Genomic DNA, 24,330 nt, shown 5'->3' with positions numbered 1-24,330 from the left:
TTAACTCTTTTGTCGTCTTAGAAAAGTTACGTTGGAGCTTTCGGATCTTACGCAGATGATGTTCAGTTATACATCAAACCTAAAATCGTCTGTTTCAGACAGGTGCCTGACCTTGTCCCTACGGTCATGGAAGGTCTCGGTTCTCTTTCCTCTTCTGCTAAATCCTGCCTCTGAAGGTTTGGTGCCACTATGGACCAGGCGCTCTGACTCTGGACCAACATGTCAAGTGTTTGATTCAGTCCTCTTCAGCTGAGAAACTCACACAAAGCTCAGGCCCAATGGTCCAATAAGCTTTTGACCAGGTCCTCCAAAAGGTGTTAGACCATGTTTGGTATGCAGAGGACCAGATCCATTAACCCGAACCTCCATTAAATATTAACCACAATGTCAAAAGTGAGCTGCTAATTATAATTCATATGTGAACACCCAGTGGCCTTCACGCTGCTGCAGCTGCAGCCTGGAGCTCCTCAGAGAATGTGAAAGTTCAAACCGAATGGGAACAAATGTTAAGGAAACAGCCTTCTCATCCATACGGTAGCATTACTGTGCCTTTGAGGAAGAAAGCGTCGACCCCATGTGAGTTGAGTTACAGTCAGAGCAAAATTTGCCAAGCGAAATGTATCCACATGCTGTGGCCGAAAGCAGGCGGGGGGCATGAACTGGGTTTGCAAACCTAAACTTCAGGAGCTATCATGGCTGCCTTTCTAACAACAACAGGCTTCTTATCAAACACCTCTCATTAACCGCTGTGACCGCCTTTGCACAGCATCATCCCGTCCTCTCTGCTGCTTGTATTATTTCATCATGCAGTTATAAAACAAGAGTTTAAACGAACATATTGACATTGTCCGTCATACCATGAGTCCACAAGAGTAAAAGAAGAAAAGTAAAAGACATACCAGCAGCCCAACAGTAGTTTAACAGTGTTGTATTTTCTTGGACAGCGAGTGTGATGGACAGCCTGGTTTGCAATAAACTGATTGCAGATAATAATCTCAGAACAGCGACAGTAAATATAGTACCTGCAGATGAAGATCAGGTCTGACAGAACAGGTTAAACTGTCAGTTAAACTGATTCATCTGCTGCTTGTGGCAGAATACTGCATTTTAAACTCAGCGTGCGTCTTTGGCTCACAAAATGTTTTTACACTCTACATTCTGTATGTTGTGGAGATATTTAATGATGAGCCTGTACGGCACACATACACAAGCTGAAGCTCACTCTCGACTCCGAGGAAGAAGAAATGCCGGCCTGTTGTCGGAGGAGCACATCATTAGTCTGTGGAGGGTAGGCTTGTTGGACAGACTCATCTGTAGAGACACACACACACACACACACACACACACGTGTACACACAGCATGTAACAGCCTCAGTCTGGTACTCCCATACAGCTGTAAACACACACACACACACACACACACACAGGAGATTTCCCATGGCAAGTTTAAACCATGAGGTTTATGAGGTTCCCTGGCAGCATCCTGACATGTGTGTGTGTGTGTGTGTGTGTGTGTGTGTGTGTGTGTGTGTGTGTATGGTGTTTGTACACTATATGCTGTGTGTAGTTGCACTGTAACAGCTGGTGTGTGTGTGTGTGTGTGTGTGTGTGTGTGTAGCAGTTGTAGTAGACAAAACACCATAAATCCTCCCTGAGATTTCTTACCTTGTGTGTGCGTTTAGTTCCTGGATTCCTCCGTTACTAAGGTTACCACTATAGAATGTGTCCTGTGTTACCACGGCAACAGTTACAGAATGTTTAAACCCACTGAAATGGAGGCGACTTACTGATGTGGTCATCACGACTTCGCAACGGACGTGTTCAACGATGTTTTTGTTGTTGACACTTTTCTCATCCCTGAAACATCATGAGCGTGAAGGTCCGACATGTCATCCCAAACAACTGTGCTGTGATGTACGTCGGCAGCATTGAGGAGGTTCTACAAGGAGGAGACAGATACCTGGAAGAAACGGCTTGAACAAAAAAACAAAACCCTTGTAGCTAGATAAAGAAATTGGTGTCCAGCTGAGTGTCCAGAGAAGTTTGATATCGTTCAGGAAATGTATTCAATGGAAAAACTGATCTTTCTTTAGAGAGCTAAAGAAAGTGAAGAAAAAGAAAGTAACACAATTGTTTAAATATAGAATAACTGGAAGAAGTATATAGTACATAGAAGTATATATTATTATAAACGACTTGTCCTGTGTTCTGGTGTATTTGTGCTGCTGCCTCATGTTGTTTCCTTTAACCAATAAAAGTATTAAAAAACCATAAACACAAAATCCTTCACCAGTTTGGATTAAAAGCAACATCAGTCGCCTAGCAACAGTGTCCTCACAACTTAAACCACCTGAATGCCAAATATTTTATGATCATAACTAGCTGCGGCTCAGTCGACCGTTAAAGCTTTAAAATCTCATTTCACATTGTTAAGCTCAGAGGATTCACTCTGACTTTTTCCTTGACGCACTATATGTGACGTGAGGGGCTCATTGTTGGCAGTTTTTCCACCAGACCACTTGGTATTCAGATGCCAGGCAACAAATGGCTGCTGAAGTGTCCCGTCCTCTGCAATTAAGGATTAAGGCAGGGAAAGATCTGCCCGGAGCGTGACAGTCAGCTTGTGTCTCGAACAGCAAATAGAAAAGCTTTTATTGTGTTGAACTGATGTGTTCAATCAATGATGCACTTTTGAAGCATGCTGCAACTTTTGCCATTCTTTATTTGAGATTCTCAGTCGTTGTGTTTGGTTCTACAGATCAGCCTAATTCATTTGTCTGTGTAATACTAGACGACAATCGGGGTTCAAAAAGCTTAATTATGAATGAGTGAACAGTTTTTCTCTCCTCAGTGAGTAGAGTATAACTAGTGTGTGTGCACCAGTGTACGTACATTATGTGTGTTCAGACGTATGAGTAAATGTTCTTTTCTGATATCCTCCAGATGATGGGAAGGTGGTGAAGGTCGTGTCGGTCATCAAAGACAACTGGGACTCAGAGGAGATCATTCTGGAGGAGCTGACTGTCTTCCAGGTGAGATACGGCTGTCAATAAAGTTTTTTCAATGGCAGCTACTTTTACCCACATTAGTGTAAGACAAGGCGCTCTGAAATGTGTTATTTCTTCTGTTCACGTCATCCCACAGAACCTTAAAGGTCCCGTTGCGCAGCCAAACACACACATGTAGCTTCACGGGACTTTTATGGTGAAAACCACGGAGCTTGTTTCGGTGCCCCCCGGTGCCCCCCGGTGCCCGTCTGCCAGCCCCGCACTATGTGATGTGCTGCGTGAGGCCTTGCATGTAGTTTCCAGTGGAACATATTTGTCTGGAATAACTCCACTAAACAGAAAAACAGATAGCAGGGCACATATTTCCCAAGGTCCTCTATGTAAATAAGCTAATAGGGAAGACGAGAGAGGAGGCGAAAATAGACAAATACAGTAGGATTAAAAAAAGGAAAGAGCAGAAGGGACGGAAATAGAGGGCAGGAATTAAAAGAGAAAAGACATGAGGAAATAAGGCTTTAAACAGAGCACAGGTGAAGGGAAGGAAGAAAGACAGAAAACCACAACATGCAACAAACAAACAGGATGCCAGATGCACATTGTCCGTTTACTTCAAACTGAGATTAAAACAGGAACTCAACCATTTCCACCAGCTGCACACAAAAACAAGGACAGGGGTAAACCAGCGTACAGCCATATGATGAACTGCAGTGTTTACTTCAGAGTTTTCTATCCGCTGAAGGAGGCACCCTGACTGGCTTTCAGAGCGGAGGCACCTGAATGGTTGGTCAGTTTGTTGGCTGTGGCAGGACACAGGATCCAGATCACTGTACAGATACCGTTTCTCCTGCCCTCTATCATATTCCCAGTCTCCTTTATCTCCTCCTTCAGTTGGACCCCTCCCCTCTGAGTGGTCAGGGGTCATTTACTCCCTTTGTGAAACGCTGAAACAAGTCAGTGAGCTAGAAAAATGGAGCTGTGGGGTAATTTAGTCTTCTGAAGAAAAAAAGAGACTTATTAGATTTCTAATGCCAGTGGCTGCCCTGACCTCAAAGCCTGCCGCAGCGTTTAACGTAGCTCCGAGACATTCCTCTGAAATATCAGAGCAATGCTGTTGGTTTAAATGTCAATCTTAGAAACCGCCCGTCTTCCCTCCATTATTCCAGGTTTCTCTGCACACAGTGAGCGTAGTTTTGTGTTTCAGGGTGTTTTCCTTGATTCGGCAGAAGCTATTTGGTGCCATTCATTTAGCCTCCATCACAGTATAAAACCCAACTTTCACAGATATTCATATTCAAGTGTTTCATGTTCATGAATTTCTGTACAGTAAGTGTGTCTGTATGCCATTTGTACAGTGTGATTGACATATTAATTCATGCCATTATTTAATGATTTCCAAATGGGTCGAAACTTGAGGGCAAACCCCCAACTTGGTGAAGATTTTGTCCGATTTCTCCTCGATTCTTCTTCTAATCATTAAATCACATCTATTACCCTCATTATGTCCTGCTGAATGTATAAGTGTTGTTGTATGTTCTTGTCTAGTGAGGAAAGTCTCTAAATTCATCCCTTTTATCCCGCAGAGTCCCACTCCCATCCTGAGCATGGAGCTGTCCACCAAGAGGGTAGGTGTCTCTGTCTGTCTCCTGACTTTTATGTCTCCGTCTGTGTGTTCATGATACTCATTCAGAGTAGCTGCTTACAAAACTTCACAATGTTTAAGGAGAAACACGAGATTATGGCCCCCTTTTCCCTTTTTCAAGTGACTTTACAATGACAATGATCACGCAAACCTGGTCTCCTCAGTGTTTTTATATTCAGACAAAACAAAAATGGAATAAATAGTGTTCAGACCACATTTATTTTATTTATCTATTGCTCCAAAGCCGAAGACCTAAACTCTCATCCCTCTCGCTCTTCGTGACAATATCAGGTGAACCTACAGAAATGTGACGGCTGTCTCTCCTCCACAGCAACAGCTGTATGTGTCCAGTGAGCTCGGTGTGGTCCAGCTGGGGCTCCAGAGGTGTGAGTTATACGGGTCCGACTGCGCCGCGTGCTGCCTGGCCAGAGACCCCTACTGCTCCTGGGACGGACAGACCTGCTCCAGATTCTTCCCCACCAGCAAGAGGTAAAGAGACTCTAAAGAGAGGGGGGGGGGGCACACACATGAGAGGGTTACACTTTCAATCTTTGTATCTGCTTCCTGATCGAAGGCTGTGGTCAGCAAATGGCTTATATTTCTATAAGAATACTGTGAAGCTGATACTTCCCACCCACACAGGCCATACTGACACACAGGTTCAAATACAATGAAAACTCAATCAATAGTTCATATAAAATATGTATATTGTGTATAATAAGATAGGACAATAGATAACAACTTGATAAAAGCAGCAATAAAAATGAAATTGACATGAGCTGAGATCCACAAACACTGATAGTATGCTCATACAGTGGTTCAGTTTGTTTTCAGGTCGGATAAGATGTCTCTGAGTGTTTCCCCAAACATCCGGAGAGAGAGAGAGAATAGCAAAAGGAAGGAATGGGAAGACTATTGGAGAGAGAATGAGAGACCTGGTGATGAAGGAAGGAAAGGGTGAGAGTACGAGGAAGGGATGACAAATAAATGTGTTACAGTCTAAAGGACATAAAGCAAAGAAGAGGGGGGGGGGCAGGGTCGGAAAACGACAGAGGGAGGTCGAACTAGAAGGAGAAGGAGACATGACAACACTCTTTACCATGGCTGAAACAACATTCTGTATTTTCATAGCCTGTTCTTGCTCCGTGTTTTCACATTCATAATCGCAGTGGCTTCATATTTTCTCCTCTGAGGAGCCGGCAGAAGCCCAGCATCAACAGTGAGGAGGAGGATTTAATGCTGTTACACAGCTGTATCTAAAGGCACCTCCACTATCTGCTGCTGTCAGCTGCTGTTTAACTGATGAGTCTACTATCTACTAGTGCGCACTCACACTTCACTCACAGACTGTAGCCTCCATTATGTTTTCACACATCATCAGTACAGACAATAATAATGATGAAACAGTGAGGTGATATAAAACAAGTTAAGTGCGCTAAGATGTTTGATAATAGTCAGATAAATATAGAATTAGTATTAAAATTCAAATTAAAGCAAAAGTGATGTTAAAAGGTTTCTTGCTAAGATAACACAATACATACAGTTGCAAACATATACACAACAGACATCTAAATGTGTGTGTGTGTGTGTGTGTGTGTGTGTGTGTGTGTGTCAGGCGGGCACGGAGACAGGATATAAAGTACGGAGACCCCTGGAGTCAGTGCCCAATCACAGAGGACGGTAAGGATTTCCGCCGTCTGATGTGAATGAAGTGTTTTAAAGACTTTCCTGTCGTCAGTTACATAATGAACAGCCAGTGTGGTCAGTATGTACTTAGAAACTGAGGACGTCCACTTACATGTACACTCTGTGATTGATGACGTAGTGCGATTGTGGGGATGGATTGTAAAGCCTCACAGTGGGACTGCTGTTCGGCTGGTGGCTCCATAAGAGATCTGCATAAATCTCTGAGTGTGTTTGACTGTGAGCGAATACTTAAAGAGTAACCTGATTTCATGGACTCACAAACAGTGAGATGATGGTACGAGGATGTACTCCAATACATATTCAAGCTAAACGGGTTTTGAGTATGTAGTGTGACTGCAAATATATAAATTGACGTGTATTTTTGAAGTTTAATCTGCAGTTCGACATCTGATCTCATGTATTATATCATTTCCTCTTAGTATAAAAGACAATTGTTATCTGTTATCACTGTTTTTCAATTTTATTTTTAGCAAAAATAGTCATGTACTATTGCTGAACTACCATAATACAAAAAATATACAGTGCTGGCCGAGAATATACAGTAAAATACCTTCTCTTACCACGGTGTTCTGCTGAAGTAAGGCGCCCTCTAGGGGTTGTACTGTGCAACTGCAGTTTTCTCTGCTTCCAGCCAAATAGGTGGCTGTAATGTCAATTAAGAAAAGGATAAAATGTTAATATGTCTTCCTGTCTGTGCTCAGCGTTTCTCTGCATGACAAGTGTCAAGAGAAAGTGATACGCTGAGTACCGCCTTTCTCACAATCCCTCCTTTTTCAGTTTCACACCCTTTTTTTCTGTGTTGCTCCGTCAGATTCGGACTCTGTGGAGGTGAAGTTGGTGTACGGCGTGGAGGGAAATTCAACGTTCCTGGAGTGTGTTCCTCGCTCGCCGCAGGCTGAGCTCAGGTGGACGGTGCAGCACACAGAGAGCCGGCAGCAGACTCTCGGTCAGACGCATGACAGCAGAGAAGTGAGTAACCTTTTTATGACTATATTTACATTTATGTTCAAATGAAGTAAATATATATATATAGATATCACGAACAAACTAGAGGACTATGACCCTCTGTGTGAGCGAACAGACAAACCCTCTTCGTCAGAGAGATGCTGCGGCTGCTGTCTAGTTTTGTTGCTGTGCAGCTGTAATATGAAGGAAAACGTGCCACATTCACTCGTGGTGTTAAATGTGCATGTGAGATGACTTCGTCACCCTCTCTTCTGCTCTTAGCTCCCTCAGAGTGATGACAACCGCTCCCTTCACATGAAGCGGGGGTTGCTGGTTCAACGCCTGGAGCTGGCCGACACAGGCCTCTACACCTGCGCCAGCCACGAGCACTCCTACAGCCAGGTCCTGGCCCGATACCGTGTTCACATTATCCCCAACGACAGCCTCCACCCAACCCGCTACCAGCAGAGCCACAGCCCGAACCACCCGGGCCCCGCGGTCCTCGGGAAGATAGGGGTTGCTGGGTTTCTCGGCCAATCAGGGGCCTCTCATCCGCCACCTCCGCTGCCGGGACACAGGAACTCGTGGCTGTCCCAGCATCCCCAGCAGCTCTCTCTGAGGAGCTACAAAGACCTGCACATGGTGGGGACCAACAGTCTGAGCGTGGACGAGTACTGTGAGCAGCTGTGGTACCGCGAGAAACGCCGGCAGCAGAAACTCCGCACTCTGAAGCTGAAGCAGGAGAGCAGGAAAGCCCGGGTGAGGAGGAACAACCCTCCTGAAGTTCCCCTCTAGTCAGCTGCAGGACACAGAGACTGCCTATGGACAACAGATCCTGTACATGCAGAGGACAAGGAAAGGGTTCATCAACAATGTTTGCTTTTTGAGCAAATAATGCTATATAACTATATTTGCCATGAAAGACTGACAGTAATAAAAAAAAAAAAAAAGAGATTAGTATATCCTCATCCTGAATATTTAGACACAACAAAAACACCGACATGTAGAAAAAAGTTATTTTGTCTCTGAATTTATATTATTAGCAATATTCATGATTGTTTTGGACATAGCTTCAGCTAAAATAGAAGATGTTATTTGAAATTCAGACTGGCATGGAGGCATCAGGTGTCTGAATGATAAATCAGCTCATGACAAACACACTAATGTGCCAAGTATTACGGGTGCGTAACACATTTAAACTTGCATGTTTGACAATATACTGTATAATCTGTCCATCTGAACAGAAACCAGTAGACGAGATGCAGCTGATCATATTTCAGGTAACATAATGTCAGCGTATTAACTGTCAAGTACAAGCTGCCATTTGTTGTGGCTCCCAGTTGAACCTTAACAATAACATTTGTTGCTTTTGCTAAAATATCCTAATTAGCCAACTAAGCTAATTAGCTTAGCAATGCCAAAAACAGTTCAAGCTAACTCAAATGAGTTTCAAGTCACTACTTGTAGTGTGAGAGAGACTAATGGCTTAAAGCAGAAAACCTTATCAGACTATGATGTATCAGGATCTCAGACACAATGCAGAAACACACACACACACACACACACATACACACACACATATATATATATGTGTGTGTGTATTATACATACACAGCATAAATGAATGACAGAAGACTAAACAAGTGTTTGCCCAGTTTACTGCTACACATTTAACTGTGTTTAACAAAAACATGTAATGTTTTCGACGTGTATTTATGTTTGTTTGGAGATGTAATGCGGATCTACACAGATCAGATCCAGGCTTCGTGCACACCTAATGGATTCAGTATGGGCCTCAGTGGGAACGCACACATGAAATGGACCTTGCTTGAAAATACATTATGTATAGCTTATTAATTCTGCCATGTAACTAATAATTATTATTCACATCAATGTATATTAAAGAACTCTATTTTTGATAGTTTTCTTTCTTCATATACTAGAACGTAGTACTTTTTCTCTGTGTTTATATAAACTTGTGTGTTTCTCATAAGCAAAAGGAAAACTTTTTTTAAACTTCACAACTCTACTTGGAGATCAAGAACTGAGTGATGAAATTGTGTTATACTGTATGTGAATAAGCCACAAAATGAACTTACATGTAGAATAAAAAAATAAAAACATTCAAGGGTTTTCATTTTTCATGCAATACAATACTTTCCAAAGGCAGAATAATGCACAATTTGTTTTGAGTGTAATATCTAAGCTATTACTATTAATATTAGACTACTTTGTATTCCTGCAACAGAGAGAAGAACGAATTGCAGTGAGAGTGCATAACATGCATTATTGCATTATTATTGCAGATTATTATTGTATTATGCCATGTTGTATCATTGTTATTAGAAACTAATTAGAGTTGGAGTTCAAATTAAGTTGAGACACGTGTTTACTGTTTGATTTAAGCAGTCAGTAACCTGGCCATCGTAGTTCCAAGTCAGAGGAAGTTCTGCTGTGTGCCACTTTGATTGTGTTGGAGTGGCTTGAACACAAATTGACTCAGCGTCAGCTCTGTCATGTATTTAGTCATGTGCATCATGTAATCTTTAGGATGTAATATATAAAATCTTGTCAATACATTGAAGGAAAAACACAGAGGTTACATTCATGTGGGTCCCTACAGTCCATACAGGTATTCTGGATTAGTTAAAATAGAAAATGTAGATACTGTATCAGGGCTGGATTAACCTGATAAGGGTTCAGTGTTTTAGCCCAGAGAAACCAACCAGTTAAATGACTACAAACTTGTGTCCTGGAGCCTTTAGAGCCCCCAGGGAAGCTGCCCGCTTTGCCTGTTTGGCAATCCTGCCTTGATTATTATTGAACTGAAAATAAATCAACAGTGGCAAACTTAGTGGCATAACTTGAACCTCACATTGCACATTGCAGGAAAGCAACGTGCAGAAAACATGTGGCAGAGAGATGGACATTTACTGAGCTACTGCAGAGACAGACAGAAAAGAGCTAATTAATTATAGAGGTAGTGGACAAGGCAGAGCATTATTATTATTATTGTTGTTGTTGTTGTTGTTGTTGAGAACAGGACCCGAGGGAACGGATCTACAGTGGAAATGTATATTGGAGGATATCAGTAGCTCCAGAAGGTGGCAGTAATGTGCAGCAACATGACTACCCGCCTAAACACCACAGAAGAAGACGTCAGCGCCTGCATGGGGGCCAGTCAATTCTTCACTGGCCCACATTTTGAAACGCGGTTGATGGGAAAGTAGTCGAAATCTTGAATTAGTGTCAGCGGCGAAGGTAAAGAAGCGTTAAAGTTTGCTCCATCTTCGTGGTTCATTTGCTGACTTCACGGCTGCTGCTGTCAGTTTAGGAATCTTTGCTAGCTAAGTAAGTTATGACGTTAGTTACTTATCGCTAGCTAGCCCGCTCATGCTAACGTTAACTTACGTGGTTCATTGACTGACTGTCTGCCTGTCTGCCTACTGAGTTTCCCTGTCAATGGAAGACATTGTTGTCGGATGAACAGTACACACAGTTATCATCCTGTTTCCACAGCATCCTCTCGTTTCAATGATCGGCACGTTTGTTTTATGCTGAAGGCGCTAACAAAGTAATGCTAGGCTAGTTTATGTCGCCAGCTAACTCCAACTGAGCAAATAAAAAAAACTTTTGTGCGTGTTTACCTCCTGCAGGTAGGATCCGAGTGGACTGTACATAGGGAAAAAACAAACATAAGGGTCCTCCATGGCTGCTCCAACATTGCAACAGCCCAGTTTCCTGCTGGTGAGTCTCTTTTAACAGTCTCTTGTTTACTTTTTCTAGTCGAGAATCATGATGAATGACCCCTGGTGGTGATGACGAAATCGCATCCAGCTCTGATTCTTGCACGTTCATACAGCAAATACCTTCAGCTGGTTTTAGTATTTAACTGTTGTTTTAGTCTTCCTTCTGAGTAGTGCCCGATGACAGCTGAGTTGTCCCTCAGAATGACAGCATGACAGCAGCTAATCTAGTCTCTTGTCTCTGTGACTCACGAAATGTGCTCGTTCATGTGTTGTGATGTTGCTCCAGGCCAATCTTAAGGCTGATTCGACCATCAAGCCTCTCCTCCAGCGGTGCCAAGATCTGGTGAAGATCATTGATGAATATCCTGCGAAGGTACTGTGGACCCTCCCGCCTCTGTCCTGTCTATATGTTGTGGATGGGGATGAACTTCTGACAGCCATATCTGCTGAAATGACTGATCACTGTGAGGCTGTAAGATGAAGATAGAAATTGCATATGGGCAGCATTGATTGTGATAGTTATTGCATCATTAACGCCTACACGGTGAAAGTCACAAGCTTATTCATGTCACGTCATGCCAAACGTATTATTCATGTTATTAGAATTGATTGATTGATTGGTGCACTAGATGCTGTTGTGTAAAAATGACTGCTGAAATTTTACTATGATATTTAAAGACCTGCTTGTTTTTTGACTAATGGTCATACGTGTATGCCGAAACAACACACGCAGTCCCAGCGCAGTTTAACTATAATTGACTATGTACTGTATAGCAGCTGTGTTATGAACACTGTACTGTGAAGTGCCATTCTTGTTAGTCTCCACAAAGTGTTTGAACAAGCAGCTTGTCGGCTAGAAATATTTGGAAAAGACAATCATTGGATTTGTACTCACAACAGACTCAGTCAGCTGTTGGTCTCTTGACTGGATGCAGCAGGGCAGGGCTGACCTAACCTTTTATGGCTATTGCTTGTAGTACGAGGAGACAGCTGTCAGTGCTGTGACTTCTGAGTCGCACTTTCTGTTGAAAGTGAATTTGTAGTTTGCATCCAGAAAGAGATGCACGAATCCAAGATCAAAGGTGGAATCGTCACTGTGGACAGCTGAAGTTGTGTTTGAGAGCAGCTGTTGGAGCTTTTTTTTTTTTTTTTTACTGTCTCTTATATCATGTCTTACCTCCTAGAAGTCAGAGGCTCCTGTCGTTTTAAAAAATGCATTGAAACAGCTGTACAGTGTGTGTGTGTGTGTGTGTGTGATTCCCTTTAGGAGCTGCACTTGATTTTCCCCTGGCTGGTGGAGAGTGTGTTTGGCAGTCTGGACGGCATCATCGCTGGCTGGAACCTGCGACTCCTGCATTCACGGAGCAATGAGTTCAACATTGTCTTGGAGTTTCTAAACCCCAGGTAGTTAAAGTGTCTTCTCTGTACGATCTCAGCAAAACGTGTTCACATCAGCCAAGCGTCATTTTGCTTATTGTTTAAAGAATGAAGTGAAACGTTGTTCTTCTTCTTATCTTATTTTGTTCTCAGTGGGCCAATGATGAAGCTCGTCTATAAACTGCAAGCAGAAGAATACAAATATGAAATACCTGTCAATTATCTCCCGGTAGGAACATTTGTCTCTTAAGGTTTTGCATCATTAGCTGCACTTAGTGATACTTTCTACATCACTTGTTTCCACTAGGTGTGTGTGTGTGTGTGTGTGTGTGAGAGAGAGAGAACAGCTTTTTAAATCTCTTAAACAGTTATTTTAGAGCTGGCATCCCATCTGCCATGAATGTTTGATGATATTTCACGATATTGAGTTTCTCCACACACACAGAGCCCTCTTTAAGCATCTAATAATTCTTGGTGGCCGATGCTTCGTCATGTCTGACTTAACACACGTGTCAAGCAGAAGTTCACCACTTCACCTGTGCATGTGTCTTTACTTTGTTCTCAAACCCAAACTGAACTGCTAAGCTAGATGTCTCCTGCAGAGTGTTTACAGAAAACACCACTGTGACGTGACAGTGCAGTTTGAGCGACAGAATGACGATAAATAGTGATCAATTAGGAAATAGTGTGCTGTTCAGGTGTGGTGCATCGCAGCCACCGAGTGAATGAGGTGGGAAAACTGATCTGTGATTTTTACCTTTGTGTGTGCTTATGTTGATAATGTGCAACGTTCAAAATGTCAGCCATAGCTTGTTTCACTGTTTAACATTGTGGCTTGAATTCTCATCCTTGGTGTGTCTTGAAGGGTCCTGTGAAGGCCTGCATCCAGGAGGGGGTTCTCCCCGACTGTCCGCTCTTCCACAACAAGCTGCAGTTGCCGCTGTCTGGTCTGCTGACTCTGAACCTTGCTCTCAGTATCCTTCCCAACACAAACACTGCCCTGTCTGGGTTCTCTGTATGGTGTTAGTGAGGGACTGCCCACGACGAGTCGAGCATTTATTAGAAAACTAAACCATGTGCAGGTTAATAACTAATAATAAGAGCTGTTTTGTGTCATCTCAGTATACTACTATTATTTATCAGTTGTTGAACTACAACTAATGACTATTTTCATTGTCAGTTAATCTGCAAATAATGTTTTGATCAATCATTTCGTCCATGAAATGTCAAAAAATGCCCATCACAACCTCCCACAGCCGTTGTTTTACCCCAAAGGTCTTCGGTTTACTGGCATATATGACAAAGAAAAGCAGCAAGCTGGAACTTGAGAATATGTGGCAATCAATTATCAATATGGTTGCCAGATTTCTGCGGTACAACAGACGGGCTTTAGTGCAGTTAAGATATTCCTTAACGTTCTTCAGATCCATTTGAATTCTTCATGTTCAACTTTGCCTACTGTCTCATCACGCCAAAGGTGAGTTTGTACCATCACTGATACTTTGTGAAGATAAGTCTTCGTTGTCCACTGAAGTTGTGGGCTGCTAAAGGTTTTTTTTTTTTTTTTGCTCCTTCATACAAAGCTGACTGACCTTTTATGCTTTATACAGAAAATTAGAAATAACTTGATGTAGTAATGAAGTGGTGCCTGGCTGTTGTCTCAGGAATGAGCACAACCAGCTGTCATATTATTTCTCACAGGGAGAACTGATCAGTAATCTGTTTTCAGAACTACCCTCAAGGCCAACATGGAAGCTCCACTGACAGTGCCTACTTTGTGTTAGTGGACACTTACCTCAAATACTTCCTCCCCAGTGAAGGAAGTGTACCCCCTTCCCCTTTCTCTGACTCCAGAGGTTCTGTCACTGCGCCTTCACCAAGGTATTTACAGCAAGAAGGTTTAATAAACCTGTTGGAGTCAAATCAGTCTGAAGATGTGATGATGTGTTCTAATTCTCTCTTCCTACCTTAAACTCAACAGATCCTCAAGTGTTTCTTTTGCTGGTTATGGCGTTCACAGCCCCAGTCTCCTGAAACATCACATATTCCATCAGCCCTCAGTCAACGCAGACCCCGCAGCCCAGGAAATCTGGAGGTCTGAAGCGCTGTTACAGGTAGGACACAAATCAAGCTGTGGGTTACTGCGCTTCCCGTATACAGAGGGTTAACATTTGTCAGTGCAGTGAAAGTATTTATAAATGGAATGACTTGGGGTTTTGTGTCTGGGAGCAACAAAATGTTCTCAAAGTGAAACGTTTTAGATATGTTTTGTAGTTCAGAATCTGAAAAAAGAAAACCCTCAACAAAAAAAAATCAGTTGACAATAAACTGATTCAATAATATCAGTTGAATGAAATATGTGTTTTAACAGATTCTGGTTTTAGTGTTTGAACTGTATGTAATTAAGGCTAAATGTGTGTGTGTGTGTCTGTGTGTGTGTGTGTGTGTGTGTGTGTGTGTGTGTGTGTGTGTGTGTGTGTGTGTGTGTGTCTGTGTCTGTGTTGGTCCTAAGATGTTTGTGGAGATCTGGCTTCATCACTACTCCTTGGAAATGTACCAGAAGCTGCAGTCTCCACAGGTGAAGGTAAGAGACCCCCCCCCCCCGCACTGCAGCGTTGCACAGCTGGCTGTTGACTGGCTGACCACAACCCCCCCTGCCCCCCCTACACCTCCACCCACCATCTCTGTCCCATCTCGGAGCAAGCCCAGGGTTAGCAGGTCCCACTCTGAAACCACGTTTTGTATAATTGTGTGAGCTCAGTTTTAAGATATTCAAGCTGCTGTGGCTGGTAAATACAAAGAACACCCTGAGCCGGCTCGGGTGAAGTTGTCCATAAAAAAAAAAAGAAGATAGTTTTCATGTTTTAGGTAAGAATGTGTTGTTTATCGCTATTGAAGGACAGCTTCACCCATAACTCTGTGTTCACACTGCAAGCAGCCACATTTCTACTCTCCAGTTGCACATCGTTTCCTGTTGGCTGCACTGAAAAACAAAGAGACATGAATCAGAAGTTTTCTTGAGTTGCTTGCCGTGTGAACTCACAGCAGGCGTCCCTGTCCCCCGCTTTAGAAGCATCACATTAGCTGGGTTGTATTTGAAATGTGTTTTTAAAATCCTGTTTAGAATGTACAGCTATGAGTAGCTGCAGAGTAAAGCTACTGCATTAAGGAATTTGGCATGTGTTCCCGGTAGTAGTGCTTTTGCTTCCTTTCACGTCCTCTGCATGCTGGCATGTCCACGTCACCAGGTGTTTGTTGTGTTAATACGTTCTGTGTGTGGTTGCACGTGAAACACCAACATAAAGCCACAACGCGGTGAAGGTTTCTGGGGAGTCTGTAGAGGGTCTCCTTCACTGCAGGGGTCATCAGACATTTTCATGTCAAGGATCTCCAAGCAGAGATGCTCCACACTACTGCCTGTAGTGATATTTCCTATCTCAGGAACCTCAGCAGAATTTAACTTTGAGAAGTTTGACGCAGTTCTGGCCTGTGGAGATGCCCTTGAATAAATGTCCATCCTGTTTCCTATCAGGTCTGCTGTTGTTGCACGCGGATCATGCAGCACTCTCACCTCCCAGATAATCTGCCATCACACTCAGCTTCTTTCTTTAGAAGGCAGCATAACCGCAGTGAAAGTCAGTCTCAAATCTGTAAACAAACAGATGAAACTGCAGGATGATTCGGTTCCTTGAGCCTTGAGTTGAAGGTGCACTTATTAAACAGCAGCACTGCAGAATGTTCTTGAAGCATCCAGCGGGTTGCTCGAAAGGTGTCCACCTGTTACAGCTGCAGTACATCGAATACATTTCCCATTCTGAATATGTTATGGTGGCCACGTGTTTATGTAATATTTGATATACTGTAGGTTCAGTTTCCCACCCATCAAAAGCGATCACAGTGAGACTTTATGCTGGTGTTGTTTGTTCCTTTTCCTGCATCAGACATACAGTATGTAGACTAAGCTACACACGCTTTGACCCTCGGCCATATAGATTGCATGGTTAGTGTGATGCAGCACACACTTGCTTATACACCCAACAACCCTGTTTCCTCAGTATTTATGTGGCAGTATTGTTGTGTGTTGTTACTTCAAAATCTAAAGTAGTGGAGTGCTTATTGCTTGATTAGATTAGGACTGCAACTAACAGTTATTTTCATTATTAATTAAAAAAATGACTTAAACGATGAATCACATATCAAAATAGTTGCTGATTAATTATCTGTATCAGGTATTCAAGTACTGCTCCATAAGGCTGCGTTGGAAACAGTGAAAACAACCTTTCACCTCCTCGTGTAACATGCTGACCAATGACCTGCATCATAAATTGCTGTTGTCAAGTGTACCTCCCTGTGCTAAATACTCACCCCTTAAAATATATTAACCACAGAGTGAGTTACTGTGTTGTGTTGTGTTGTGTTGAGTGTCCATTGTGTTAAGAGTGGACTTAAACAGCAAGATTTTGGTCATTTTGATTTCAGTGTGGACGACCTAAACTAACGGGCTGAGATGTTCTCAGATCTACGGTGTATATTGGATGCTGTCAAATATTAATTCGATTTTTTTTTTAGTGTATAAGATGTGATGTGTTTAATGTGGACTACCAGACCACAAAACACACATTTTCCTGTATGTTGTGCCTCTGTTAACACAGTTGGGCACTGTTGATTATTTTGACAGTTTTATTGGCACAAAACAAAATCTTACAGTTTGGAGTTCACTCTGTTAATAATGTTAAATATTAGGGATGGGAATTATTAAAACTGGTATGCAAGATTCTATCTAAAAGTTAACATCTGGAATATATGGTGACCTGCTGTAAAACACCACACTCTTTTCTGTATCTTTTTTATTTAGAAACATGTGGATGTAGCAGTCCAGTCGCTCTGTGTACATCATACAGCTACGTCAAAAATTTATATTAATGTGTTAATAGAAAAACTATATTTGACAAATATACCAGTTTGATGTTGTGTGAAAGGATTCCCATCCCTACATCCATGTAGTCCTCTTTGTCTGGAGTGTAGACCAGGTCTCTGTGTCGTCCCCGGCAGTTACAGCTTTGTGTTCCCACAGTCAATATTTTATTTTTGTTTGTCTCCTCCCCTGTTTTCTGCTCTTTTCCTCCTGAACGTTTGAATTGTTTCTGTCTGGTTGCACTCTCCTTTTTGCTGCCTCCTTTTCACATGTGTACCTTCCTCCTGCCACCTTTTCTTCTCCTTCCTCCTCTTCCTCATCCTCCCTTATTGTGACTCTCCCCCTTCCTCTCTCTTCGCTGTTCCTCCTCCACCCTTTGTTGTTGTCTTTCCTCTTACTCATCTTCCTCTCCCCCCTGGTGGTTACGGTTGAACAGCTGGCGCTGCTGCAGTATCGCCTCAGTATGTCCAGCATGCCGTGCCAACCCCACGCCCCACCAGGCTCTGGGACCCTCCACACCTACCAAGTACTTATACCTTTTCATTCACCCCCGCCCCTCTGGGGCCTCCTGGAGGTAAACCTCAGTCAGTTACGGTCACAGTCAAGGGTACTTCTCTCACATTGACAACCACGGTGAGACATTGTCCCTCCACTCACCAGCCTGATGCTGGCAGACATCAGCTTCGGCTGATTAGGTTGCCTGTTTTATTCTTCCAAGTAGTCATTATGTGCATGGTTAAAGCTTTTCTAAAAAAAACAGGTTGGCTCATAAAAAGATGCAAGTGATTGTTGAATTGCAATGCACAACATATTGTCACCCACAACCCAACTGATGAAAGACAATTCAGCCTTATTAAATGGCAGAAGTTCCTTATTCATGTTGGTCTCTTTTTTCGCCCTTCGGTCAGGGATCAGCTCCCGCTTCAACGAGCTTGACTTTAAAATGTGGCCGTTTAATGACTTTAGGCTGAAAGAGGGTCAATCTTTTCATATCAGGATCCACAAGCAGCAGTGTTTGAGAAACCAGAGACGTTACGAGGCCTGTCCTCTACGATGGACCGCTGTCAACAGTTTAACAGAAAATCCTTCTGCTTTAATAGTCTCCCAAAATCTTGCTCTTTTGTTTCCTCTATGAGACCCCCCCAGTCTGACTGTAAATTGTGAATTTCTGCAGAGAAGTATCCTTGACAGGAAAAGTAATGGTGGAATGAAGCTTTGGAGCTGCTGGTTCTCGTTTGCTGTTTGTTTGTTACAGGCATGCTTTTACACTAAGTCGGTTGTGCTTTGCTGCTTTACATGTTCATGTGGTTGATAAATATGTCTTTCTATTGACACTATTACTCTGTGCAAAGCAAAAGATACTACTACATTTTGAACTATCTTTATCTTACATGCCATTCATAAAATAAATTCAGTATAAATGATGTTTAATTCATAATGTTTGTGTTTCCTATCATTGTCTATAAGAGAATCATTGCATCCTTTTAGCAAAGCAGCTTTGCTGTAAGCAGTTAATGGAGCACTGAGGTCCCACCTTTCATTCTGTTTCCCAGAGTGTCATTTATTAAAGTGCAATTTGATACTTACATGTTTATATCTTAAACAGTTTTACAACCTCGACTTGGGATGAGAAAAACATTTATTATTATTGTTGGGATACATTTGAATGAAGTGGTCACAGAGGTGAGTTGAAGGAAAGATGACGATGAAATGATCTTATTGAGCACCAGATTTAACACGGTTAGCGTGCTCAGATGAAACCGCCGTCAGCAGCAGGTCAGTCACCATCGATTTTGGATTTTGGGACCAAAATCAGACAGAAGCACCCACACAGGTGACGCAGCCATTTGCTCTCTGCCACTTACGTTAAAACCAGAACAGACTCCAGACTCAGTCACTCCCAGTAACACTGGAAAAACTAAATGATTAATGGGCGTGAGACCTCTGTACTCTATAAAATAGAAAATGCTCTTAGCCTTTGGTGATTGTCTGGCTGCTTTTGGACTGGGATGCATTATGATTGGCTGCTTTGGAAACTGGGAGCTGATTGGCTGTCATGGATTTGTGCAGCACTTTTGTGACCGGTTGCCTTTTCAGGAGCCCTTCAGCCCGACAGAGGAGCACGTGCTGGTGGTGCGTCTCCTGGTGAAACATCTGCATGCCTTCTCCAGCAGCCTGAAGCCCGAGCAGCTGTCCTCCTCACCCTCAGCCCACTCGCACACCAGCCCGCTGGAGGAGTTCAAGAGGTCAGCTACTGTCAGACTCTGTGTGAATGCTGCAGGTCTTACTTCATGTTTGACACCATGTTATGATCTGCTGACAGCGTCAAGAAAAGCGGAGCTGTACTTGTTGCCTGTCTCTTGTTTTTACTCTGACTTCAGGTGCTAAACTAACTTGCCTCTGCCTACCAGTTCTCACAATATTAGGAAAACTATTTTAAATTTTAAATGGGATTCAAATGAATGAATGGCTCTGATTTAATTCTGTGTACATATTGTGTTTTCTTCTTGCCTACAGGGTGGTGGTGCAGCGTTTTGTGCAACAGAAACTGTACCTGTTTCTCCAGCATTGCTTCGGTCACTGGCCCCTAGACGCCTCTTTCAGAGCGGTGGGTCTCACCAAAATAAATACTTATTTATATTTATATTTCTAACCTGGGAGCTGCCATGTTCAACAGCTCCCAGCTTGTGTTCAGTGGTGCTTCATCTCTGCTTAGACCTTTCCAGCAGGGTTCCTTCTTTTTTCCCCCTTTAGCCATTTAGTTGATGCACCATTTCACACTGAATTAAGAGTTTCTCAATTATCGCACCAAGCCGCCTGGGGTAAGGAGTGAGAGGGTTTATTTCAGCTATAAAGCTGTAGAAACACACACTGTTTTAGCTTTTAGTTCATTGTTGAGAGAGTGCATCATCTCTGTGTTCAGGTGTTGGAGACATGGCTGAGCTACATCCAGCCGTGGAGATACACAGGGGAGAAGACCAATTCTCAGCCAGACCAAAACAGAACAGTGCCTGACAAATGGTGAGTCTGATGTCTTTTGGCTTAAATTCAGGAACATCTGATCCAAGATGCAGTGAACATCAAGTCTTTTTCTGGAGAGTTGTCCTCACGAATGGAATATAATTAAAAATACACAGTAATTGGTGTTATTACCTGTGTTGGTCAGCAGGGTGATTGTTGTGGTTATGCTGTACTAGAGGAGATGCAGGTGACGAGTGACTGTAGTCACTTTGGATGTGATGTTAACTTGCTCTTTTACAGGGAGTCGTTTGTTCAGGAGAACCTGCTCATGTACACGAAGCTCTTCCAGGTGTTTTTGAACAGAACCGTGAGGACAGATCTGGTTAATGCCAAAAATGCACTGATGGTCTTCAGGGTGGCCAAAGTCTTCGCTCAGCCAAACCTTGCTGACATGATCCAGAAAGGTGAGGACAGAAATGCAAACAACACGGACATGAGGTGAAGACATGTTGTCACAGACGATCAATCGATTTATCCGTGTTTTGAAGTATTGTGAGAATAATCCCTTGTTCTTTATATGATATGAAATAGTTCTTTAAAGAACTATAAATGTTTTATACGCCAACCAACTCAACCTACGATTAAATGAGATCAACTTACAACACAGCTCTGAGCTCAACACAAAATGCACAAACTTCTTCGGGTTTGGGTCTGTTGGTCGCTCAAAAAACTGATCTGAAGACGTCACCTTCAGTTATTATAGAGAATGTAATCTGCAGATTAATCCATAATGAAAATACATTTGAATAACTTTTGACTTTCGGGTCACTCTGACAATAAAAGGGAAAGTATGTCTGGTATATACAAACAAACTAAACCAAACGTTTCTCACCAGGAGAGCAGTTGTTTCTGGAACCAGAGCACGTCCTCCACCACCGCCAACCCCGCGGCTACCTGACGCCGAGCCAAGGAGGCAGCTACCTGTCGTCACGGCAACGGGTGATGACAGACATGGTGTTCAGGGTGAAGAGCCACGTGTATTCTTTGGAAGGCCAGGACTGCCAGTACAAACAGATGTTCGGCACAGAGCTCAGAGGAGCAGTAAGTTTAGTCCTCGTGTAGGATTTTTCTATATTTTGTCTATATTTATAAACGTATATATAGACTTATTTTCTAAGTCTATATTTTGTTCATTTTGCAGATCATGAAGTTAATCCAGATAATTGCACAAGCCAGACAGACAGCCAAGAGGATATCGGATCACTCCAATGAGGTGGCGGCTAATAACTCGTTCCTGTCCTGGTTTGGGATGGGCTCTCCTGACCTCAACAACACCTTCTCCGGGGCCGAGCCAGAGGAGAGCGGGGAATGTCTGAAAAAGACCCACGAATTCCTGGAGAGAGCTTTGGAGAACTTGTGTCAGATCTTCAAGGTCAGATTGCTTTGACTGTGTTTTATTTCCTCCCAGTAAACATTCAAGGTTGTTTTATTGACATATATATTTTTATTTTTATATATCTAATCCTTCTATTTACATGTATTATATTGGGATATCATAAACTTTCAGGTATTTGGTCATAAAGCAAAGTATTGGACAAATTGAAATTTTGACCTGTTAAGTTACTATACTTCATCCTGAGGGGAACATGAATGTCTGAACCAAATTTCATGGCCTTCCATCCAATAGTTGTATTTCAGTCCGGACCAAAGTGGTGGACGACCGTCAGGCCAGAATAACCATCATGCTGCTAGCATGGCTAACCATTTGATAAACAAATCCTTATGGCATTTTGAAAACTTCTCAGGATTACTTTCTTTAGTCCAAATCCAGTGAGTTTTCTTGATGTTCTAAAACCCAAAAGCTTTTAACAGAAGTAGACTTGTCTTGATCCCTAAATCTTGTAACCTAAGACTGATACATACATAGTATATGACATTATTGAGTATATACTGCACATTTCATGTGTTGTTATTGCCAATGCCAACAGAAAGTGCTGCACATTCAGAGGAACTTACTCGTGCATGTAAAAACATCCTGGTTAATTGTATGTTTCTTTGTTTTGTAGCTGAACCAAGGGCAGCTGAGTCAGCTTATATCCAACCTGGGTTCTTCCCAGGAGGATGGCAACTGCAAGCAGCTGCCAGACTGCACCCAGGGAGAGAACGGACTTGTTCTGACCGACCTGGGCAGGAGGCAGGTTAGTATTTCCAATGCATTACAGCTGTGGGCCACGAGGCAAAGACTAAAACCCTGACTGTGTGTGTGTGTGTCTTTTGGTGCAGATCATAAATGGACTGCGCAGGTTTGATATTCAGTATCAAGGAGACCCGGAGCTCCAGCCCATAAGGAGCTATGAGAACGCCCTGCTGGTCAGGCTTTTCTACAGGATCTCTTCTCTGGTTAACGAGAGGGTAAGTGGTGTCTGGAGGTAGCTGCCAGATACGTTATAATAACATTTATGATACTGCCTTAGTTGTGACGAGTAATTCAAACACAGACTAAACCTCTCAGTAAGTTAACCCTGCTGATGTCCTCCCACAGTTCGGAGGGCACATGAATGCGCTCTGCTCACGTCCAGACTTCCTGGGTCGCCTGGGTCGTCGCTACTTGACGGATCCAAGTTTAGCCACAAAACTAAAGCAGAGCCCGACATCCCGGCAGACGTTGGAGAGCAAGCACCAGCCGAGGCTGAGCCTGCGCCTGCTGGCCAGCTACAGGACGATACTGCTGCTGCTGCTCTTCTACGCAATTGGAGCCCTCCTGTCGTTCGGCCCCATATCCAGCACCCTGCTCATCCTCGCAGGGGGATTCCTGTACGGACTTTTGATGACGCTGGTTGGAGACAAACTGAAAACACACTAGCTGAGTTACAGGGTTCCTACATGTCTGGAAAAATACACATAATGAATGTTTTGCAAAAAATGTGTGAAGTGTTGAGTGGTCCCATGCAACGTGTGATGGATAATGTAGTATGTTATTGGTTCAGGGCTGCAACTAACCATTATTTTGAAAATGGATTAATTGTTTGGCCTATATAACATCAGAAAACTGCTTAAAAATGTCCTAAAGCCCAAAGTCCAAGCAGCACCCCAAAATATTAAATTTACTATTATGTAAAGACGAAAAGCAGCACATTTGAGAAGCTTCAACAAGAACATGTTTGGATCGTTCACTTAAAAGATTACTTAAAACGATGAATCAATTATCAAAGTATTTGCCAATAGAGTGTCTGTCGATCGACTAATTGATTAATTGACTAATCAACATGGATCCCTGTAGAGAAATAGTTCAGTTTGCCACCTGCTGCAGCGAAGTCAGAGATCAGAGCCAGAGTCCATGGGTAAGGAATAATCCTGTTATTCTCATGAGGTCCAGAGTGAGATGGTGTACAGTAGTGTGAGTGGTTTATGTCTGAACATTGAACCAAATCTTCCGATATCCAGGACTTTCTAAAGGGACAGCATTTTGAAGTGGGCCGTGTAGGAACCTTGTTGGCAGTAGACTGGCAGCTCTGTGGTTCTTGCTTTTGATATGACTGTTGACTGTTTTAAATGTGGCTGTAAATAAAGTGTTGCTGCTCTGTTTGGAGGGAAATTCATTTTTCAACAAGCATCTGAAAACAGGTGCACGCCAAAACATTCAAAATGCGCTGATGGAATAAACGGACTATTTTTCTCTGTGAAAGCAGAACCCATTTCTGTCCAAGAAACTCAATAAACTGTTTGCACTTGTTTGTAGTTATTTCTGCCTAATTCATTGACGGGAAGTGTGCCAATCTCATACACAATGAAAGACAAATATTTGAAACTAAATTGGAGGTATGCAAGGGACCTACCATTAATTATTGCAGATATTGATACTCTGCATTTTAAGGATCTCATACATAAACTGTTCTGAAGAGGTAAATAAAAGTTGAATATATATTGTGAGTAATACAGCATGTAGCTCTCCACATAGCAGCAATTTACAATTATTCAACCAACAACAGAGTGTGATTTTATTACTGTTGTGTCACATTAGGCCATGAG

General features: G+C 42.7%; 2 protein-coding genes across 2 annotated transcripts in view; both read left to right on the top strand.

The window, feature by feature from the left end:
- Window positions 1-8,155, top strand: part of LOC139283361 (semaphorin-3D-like) — a gene marked incomplete at its 5' end in the record, with an annotated part of 37,847 nt that extends 29,692 nt beyond the window's left edge. Inside the window, 6 exons of the mRNA XM_070903359.1 lie at window positions 2,944-3,032; window positions 4,589-4,630; window positions 4,979-5,136; window positions 6,263-6,327; window positions 7,166-7,323; window positions 7,582-8,155. Coding sequence (XP_070759460.1) covers window positions 2,944-3,032; window positions 4,589-4,630; window positions 4,979-5,136; window positions 6,263-6,327; window positions 7,166-7,323; window positions 7,582-8,094 — 1,025 coding nt within the window. The remainder of the gene's footprint in view (window positions 1-2,943; window positions 3,033-4,588; window positions 4,631-4,978; window positions 5,137-6,262; window positions 6,328-7,165; window positions 7,324-7,581) is intronic.
- Window positions 8,156-10,584: 2,429 nt separating this feature from the next.
- Window positions 10,585-24,033, top strand: LOC139283389 (sphingomyelin phosphodiesterase 4-like). The gene is made up of 20 exons (XM_070903387.1): window positions 10,585-10,650; window positions 10,956-11,046; window positions 11,335-11,421; window positions 12,316-12,452; window positions 12,579-12,654; window positions 13,291-13,399; window positions 13,850-13,902; window positions 14,155-14,306; window positions 14,407-14,539; window positions 14,938-15,009; window positions 17,777-17,866; window positions 19,438-19,586; window positions 19,858-19,948; window positions 20,264-20,361; window positions 20,602-20,765; window positions 21,197-21,402; window positions 21,503-21,733; window positions 22,368-22,499; window positions 22,585-22,713; window positions 22,844-24,033. Exons 2-20 carry the CDS (start codon window positions 11,008-11,010, stop codon window positions 23,162-23,164), a joined length of 2,469 nt encoding a protein of 822 aa, XP_070759488.1. The 5' UTR covers window positions 10,585-10,650; window positions 10,956-11,007; the 3' UTR covers window positions 23,165-24,033.
- The last annotated feature ends 297 nt before the right edge of the window (window positions 24,034-24,330 follow it).

The sequence above is a fragment of the Enoplosus armatus genome, chromosome 3 (assembly GCF_043641665.1).
Source record: "Enoplosus armatus isolate fEnoArm2 chromosome 3, fEnoArm2.hap1, whole genome shotgun sequence".
NCBI lineage: Eukaryota > Metazoa > Chordata > Actinopteri > Centrarchiformes > Enoplosidae > Enoplosus > Enoplosus armatus.
The sequence above is the reverse complement of the archived record's forward strand: the minus strand, read 5'-3'. Positions and strand labels throughout refer to the sequence as shown.